We start from the raw sequence: 6,946 nt of genomic DNA on the forward strand, positions 1-6,946 counted from the left end.
TAATATAAGATCTTTTAACTCTATCCTACGTACTAATTTAACATGAAAGAAAGGGGGAAAAAAAAACGTAAGAGAGGAAGAAATATCTTGATGCAAAATGTTAGCCCAAAGCTTGTTGGCAGTTGGCACCATATCTTAGAATGAATTGTTTTTTTTTTTTTTGAGTGAAAAACTGGATAACATTACTTACAACAGAAAAAAATTCCATCATAACTTCTTCATCGCTTTCTACCTCTCGACACAGAGGTGAAGCTTGATCAAAGATACAAAAAAATGTTGTTAGCAGTTTGAGCATATCTAGCTAAGAAGTCCGCAGTTCGGTAAACCTGTACTACCCAATTCCCATAAATCAAAAGCCAAGAAATTGCTTCTTGACACAGTAAACTTGCAAGCGTTGCAATCCTGCATTACAGAAGAAAGGAGAGATTCATAATCTACTTAAACAGGGGATATGCAGGACTGGCGTTCCCAAGAATCATTGAAAAATATGTTTGGGTTAAGACATGAGGGAGTAAATTAATTTTTAAAGGCTAAATAAAAGTTTTTTTTTTTCATATTTTAATTTTAAGAGAAGCCTGCAATTTTTCCTTTTTTTTTTTTTTTTAAATTACACTCAACATGCCTTCATGTACCATCAGCCTGTCCAGACAAATCCGCCAATAAAATCGTTGTGGACAGAAAATTGGCGCAGACAAGGCGGTCAAAACTCAGAATATATATTTTATAAAAATGGAAATTAAATTCACTGGTTCGTTACACTTCGCGAGGAATCGAGGCTGACAGCTACTACCACGGCGAATGCCAACTTCTCATCGTCCTCGCCGGTGCCGTCCTGAACCTAAACGACCATTTGATGTCCTGTCTTGTTCTTATCCATTCCCAAAGCTGATTCTCTTTGTCTCTCTCTCACGTCCAAATGTCAATATTTTATTGATTTTCAAACTTGGAAGCAATTAATAAGCTATGTCATATATTCCCTCCCAAATTTCCAAATCCTGCTGAGGCGCTCAAACAGAGGCTGTTCTGTTATCTTCCATACATTCTGAGTTTTTTGTCATTCTGTTGCTTGCTCCAGCCTCCAGCGATGGCCCCGTCGGCGGCGACCTTGATCGAACGCCGTCGAGTGATTTCGACGAACGGTGGTGGGAAAGCTCTGGTAGATGTGGATTCGGGAGAGCTGAGGGGAGAAAATGGCTGCGACAGTTCAGGTGAGAAGCGCGTGGGAGTCGCCGGGAGAAATGGCCCTCGGCCTCAGCCTGCTCGGCAATCGTCCTATAAAGAAAATATTGGTCACATAGCTGCCGAGACGTATTTGATTACTCGGCTTGCTTTCACGCTTCTTCAATGTTTGGGGTACGTTTGCTTGATTTTTTGCTGCAAGTAGAATGTTTGTGTTTGAAATTGTGAATTGTCTATGTTTTGATTGTGTTCATGGTTTGGAAATAGCATTGGATTGAGCTGGAAAATCCATGTTCGAAGACGTAATTGGAAAAAGAAGAAAACGATAGTTCTTTAGGCGAACTTAAACTCCAGAAGCTTTGGGGAAAAAAAACTACGGCAGCGACAGTTGAAATAGTAATGGGAGTGTTTTGGTATTGGTAGTGGAAGAAGGTTCGGGTTGATAATAGCAATCGAAACGGGAAATTGTGCTATGATGGATGGTTACGGATGGAAATATTAGTGGCAAAAGCGGCAAATGGATGGTTACGAAGTTTAAAGTAGCATAAAAAACATTGGAATGTTTCGTATATGCAGCATAAATAATTATGTGCTATGTTGTGGGACCTTTTTCTTGTATTTTCAATTGAACGCAGCAGAAGCAAATCTGAGTTTTCCCCCTCTTCTCGATGAACATGAATTTACGAACTTACCAAATCATAGCACCTAATTTGTTGATATCAAAAATTGTTTTTGGAAGATCAAAACAGAGTTCTCCTGCTACAGTAGATTTTGATATGGTCAGAGTTACCTCAATGTAATATTGTAACTCAGTAAAATGCAATCGGAGGATGTTGATGAGGAAAATTGAGGTTTAATAAGTTTACGAATCGATATCCTATGGTTTTATTTTATTCTATTTTTGTTTTAAACTTTTGATTTTTCCATAATGTTGTTGTTATTATTGTTTTAGTTAGTCTACACTGATCTTCAGCATTTCACATTACTTCTGAGAATGTTTTCAGCAATTTACTGCAGTTGAAATTTATCTTGACGTGCTAATTGTGTTAGCTCATTCATAAAAAAATTTCCATGAAACTATAACCTTCAAGATTCCTCTGTTGTGACATAGATTTCGTCATGCTGGTAACTTGTGCTCATCTGATTTACTATTGATACTTTTATAGGATAGGTTATCGCTGGATTACTCAATTGCTTGCCCTTGGATGCTATGCCATGCTTCTTATGCCTGGTTTTCTACAAGGTATGTATTATGTTATTTTTGTGCGGCTTTTATGTACTTTGTGAGTGTCGATGTCGATGTTTTGTGTTATTCCTTTTCTTCTTTTCCTCTTGTTACCTTGTCTGTAAAGTATAATAGATTTGAAAGAAAATGAAAGACTAGGCTGTCTCCTGAAATAAAAGGAGCAGGGTGGACCTGTGTCCATTACTTACACTACATAAGCTCTATGATCTTTCTTCTGGTACCGAGGACTTATTGGTGGTGTCAAAATTTCCTTCCTTTACACAGTTGATTCAAATTCACCCTAAGTTAGAAGTTGCCTACCTGCAATGCAGGGGAACATATTTTTATATGCCCTCATTCTGAGGATAAAGAAAATCACCAGTTCGTGCCTAGTAGCTCAACAGCAACCATCTATTTCTAATTACACACACACACACATATATCGGTAATGTGCTATAGCTTGTAGCTCAATGCTGCGGCTCTCGGCATAATGTCATGTGAAGCCGGCAATATAAATAGCTGGAGCCTGTGTTACACTGATAAGCATAGAGATCTTTTAGAAAGTCCTCAATCAGATGAGTTTAGTTTCTGGTCTTATATACCGTGTCATCATAAAAGACTGATCTATTATGTGATCTAAGCACACTGTTTGTGCGAAATTTCTCTATCATCCTTTATGTTGGCCTTCTTGATGTGTTGTTTTCCTATATTATATGTTGTGACCTCTCCTATCTTTCAAATTCATTATGACTGAAAAAAATGGTCTATTATATGGTTTTAGGTACTCACATTGCATCAATAGGATGTAAGACTTATTTTCTTGACTATCTTTGCAGTTGGATATTTTTATTATTTCTCAAAGCGGGTAAAACGAAGTGTTATTTATGGAAGTATGCCAAGGAATAGGTAAGTTTAGTAAAAATATGGTAACTTTTCAGAAAAGTTCATTTATATACCGTGATGTTAATTATTTTATTTATTGAGTGCTTAGTATTCTAGTTTCACGTTGTACGCTTGCAGGATGGATCTGTATTTACCTGCTGATATTCGTGAACCCAAACCAGTTTTGATATTTGTAACTGGAGGAGCATGGATTATTGGGTGAGTGACTTGAGATATCTTCATGATGTTCCTTCAATTGAGTTGTTGGTTTACTTCACACTGTTAATTTTTACCCAAAAATTGAGGTATCTGCTGGAGCAGGGTCTATCCATGCTTAAGCATTTCTGTCAAAGTAGCATACTGCTGCCCAATCTAGAGAGAAGCTATACTCGACTCTGTGATATAGTTTAATGTTTGGACAACAGATTTGAAGAGTTGCTTTTATGATGACTAATCCAAAGTTTTAGAATGCTGAAGCTTGAATCACAACAAATTTGTATGTTATAGAAAGCTGGAAACCTGTTCCATCGTCAGGTCTTGTCACTTATAAATGCTATGTACCTTTTGAAGTGGCAGACATTGTTGTCTCTGTTTTAACCGAATATCTGAATACTTGCATTGACTATGAGCATGTGTACAAATATAATAGGGGCGCGCGTGCGCGCACACACATTTGACAGCCTAATCTAACTTGTCATTTTTTTTGCTTCTTTATGAGGGAGCATACTGGGTAGTTTTGAAGTTGAATTTAAAAACAGATGCTGATTAGTATTTTTAATAAGGGTTTATATATAATTAGCTTTTAAAAATTAAGTTTCTTGATTTTCATTTTGATTTAGGTATAAAGCATGGGGTTCCCTGTTGGGATTACAGTTGGCAGAAAGAAACATCATGGTGGCAAGCATTGATTACAGGCAAGTGGGCTCTTCAACTTAATGCCGTGCAAGAATGACACTTCATGTACTGATAATCGGACTTCACATGTTTTCTTCTGATAAAATATTGCAATAGTTTGTAGTCCATTTTTAGGGCATTGTAATTCAGGGCTTCAGGCTATTCATACCCAGAGGGATGTTTGCCTCATGCTATGATTTTTCTTTTTTCATTTTACATTTTAAAATTGAAAACTAAACTAGAGCAATGTGGCAAGGTTTTAGACCTATTCCTGTTGCATGGTGTAGATCTACAATTTGTACGGGATTTATTCGTTTGTTTGTGATTTAAATGGGATAAGTGCAGCATCTCATTTTCTAAGAGAAATATATCCATACTCGATATGTTTAACAATTTAAGTATAGCTTATAAAATAATAACTTAGTTTGCAGGGTAATTAATCTTGTCTTAGTTAACCCTGTGGCTTCAAGGGTGATGTTAACATAGTTATGAGATTTAAGTTGCGAAGTCTGTGGTATATTTTGCACTGAATAGATTTTTTATGAATTTGTGAATGCAGAAACTTTCCTCAGGGAACCATCAGTGATATGGTAAAAGATGTCTCGCAAGGAATTTCATGCGTTGTTAACACTATAACTGATTATGGAGGTGACCCTAATAGGTAACAGGCTACTATGCCTTATTCCACTGCATCACTTCGTATTCAAGTACAAGATTGATTTTTTTCAATTGATACATTTTTCATAGGATTTATCTGATGGGGCAATCTGCTGGTGCTCATATTTCTGCTTGTGCTTTAATGGACCAAGCACTTCGAGAATCTGGAAAAGAAGATAGTGTTTCTTGGAGCGTCTCCCAGATAAAAGCATATTTTGGTTTATCCGGGGGGTAAGGCTTATTTGCTTTATGAGAATTTCATAGTGTGATGCAATCCTCTAATTGCCTTATAAGCTACTCTGCCGATTATAATATGGTTGCAGCATGCTTGCTGTCTACCTTGACGAACCATATAATAGCTTTTTCCCCCCTTTTGGTACAAGCCATGTGATGGGTTTTTGAACGGCCATAGTTTAGCAGAGGATATTGTTGCTGTGCTAGCGTACCTATGCTCAACACTGTATATATAGCATGCCCAATACTGCAATATCTTGGATAATTTTCAGGTTGGCAATCTTCTTCTGTGTGATAATGTCACCATGATGAGTATCTGATTTGATTTTTAAGGCAAACTGCAGTGGATCTTGAGTATGGGTCTGCCTCGTAGTTAGTATGGATCTTTGAGCTTGAAAGCGTGAACGAAGTATTGGCTCATCGCATTAAGGGTTAGAACTGCATTTTAATCAAGAAAATAAGAGGGGCCTGCAAGGACTCAATACTCTGCCTCTTAACTCAAAAGATTAAGTTGTAAGGTGAAGGCCTAGGATTGGTTTTACTAATATCTCTGACATGCTAAAATTGATGAAAGATTGTCTGGGCGAAAATTTTTTGCTCTTATGTATATTTTTCGTTGTCTCTCCCACATTTTCCTAGGAAGACAATTTTTGAGGAAAAAATCATGGATGCATGTTTGTTTGTTTGGATAGTATGGCTGCTGATAGATATGCTCTGCTTGTGAATTAGGTTCACTGATCAGTTAGTGTTAGTTTATACATGATGAAGTGCACGTCTAGTAATCTTATTAATATTTGTTTACAGATACAACTTATTGGATTTAATTGATCACTTTCATCAACGTGGCTTGTATCGTTCCATTTTCTTAAGGTTTGTGCCCCAGAACTTTATGTTAGCTATACATGCCCAGTTCTCTTTTCCTGTTGTTTCCCCTCCACATTTTCTCAAAAAAAAAAAAAAAGAAGAAAAAAGAAAAGGCAGGTTTTTGTCTCCTTATATGACTGAGTTTCTTTGCAGCATAATGGAAGGTGAAGAATCATTGGAGAAATTTTCTCCTGAAGTCGAAGTTAGTGACCCACGCATTAAAGATGCCATTCCTCTGTTGCCCCCAATTATTCTGTTTCATGGAACTGGTGATTATTCCATACCAGCAGATTCCAGGTATATTGTCATGAAAATTTCCTGCTTCCAGAGCATCGATTATATCTCTACGACATTGAAGGAAATTGGGAAAGTATTTTTGTGATATTCTTACAATCTATTTCATTCGTGCTACAAATAAAACCTGTTGAGTTAATAATATCCTCCTATTAAATGACTTTCATGATATTTTAGTTTCGCTTTTCCTTTTTCCTTTCTGCTGTGTTACATATTTTTGGTCAGAATACCAAATATTATATTTTACTCTTATCTACGAAAACTTAATTATATACTCCTCTAGTCTTTAATATAGGACCTAATTGGGAGTTGATGTTGGTCTTATGTGTAAGACCTATTTTATATGTCTACCAACTTTTTCCCAAATTAACCCTAGTAATAAATATTCTCCAATAATAATCAAGTAGGAGAAGGGCGGGAGGAAATTGAGAAAGAGATGTTTAGGGTGTTTTAAACAAAAAACATATTGATTAACTAATTTAACTAACATTCTTAATCTACTCAAATATAATTATTAGGTTTTACGTTAAGGACAGCAGGAGTATTTTTCTCTACTCTAAAACTAGCAAGTATTTTAATCAGTGAGACAAGTGCCACATGGTTTTATATTTATCGCTTGTTGATGTTTATAAGCGTTTTTTGCAGTAAAAAGTTTGCTGATACTCTGAAGAACGTGGGTGCACGAACTCAGCTTATTCTATATGATGGAAAAACACA

At 36.4% G+C, this 6,946-nt stretch overlaps 1 protein-coding gene across 1 annotated transcript; it reads left to right on the forward strand.

The window, feature by feature from the left end:
• Window positions 1-799: 799 nt before the first annotated feature.
• Window positions 800-6,941, forward strand: LOC114726934 (isoprenylcysteine alpha-carbonyl methylesterase ICME-like; the record flags this gene model as incomplete). The annotated part of the gene is made up of 10 exons (XM_028913648.1): window positions 800-1,353; window positions 2,346-2,422; window positions 3,241-3,310; window positions 3,425-3,505; window positions 4,126-4,200; window positions 4,740-4,841; window positions 4,928-5,068; window positions 5,876-5,941; window positions 6,089-6,232; window positions 6,875-6,941. Coding segments are annotated over exons 1-10 (1,092 nt in total), but the record flags the coding sequence as incomplete, so codon positions are not given.
• Between the last annotated feature and the right edge of the window lie 5 nt (window positions 6,942-6,946).

The sequence above is a fragment of the Neltuma alba genome, unplaced genomic scaffold (genome assembly GCF_004799145.2).
Source record: "Neltuma alba isolate B1F8T4 unplaced genomic scaffold, ASM479914v2 tig00012413_pilon, whole genome shotgun sequence".
In the NCBI taxonomy this organism is placed as follows: domain Eukaryota; kingdom Viridiplantae; phylum Streptophyta; class Magnoliopsida; order Fabales; family Fabaceae; genus Neltuma; species Neltuma alba.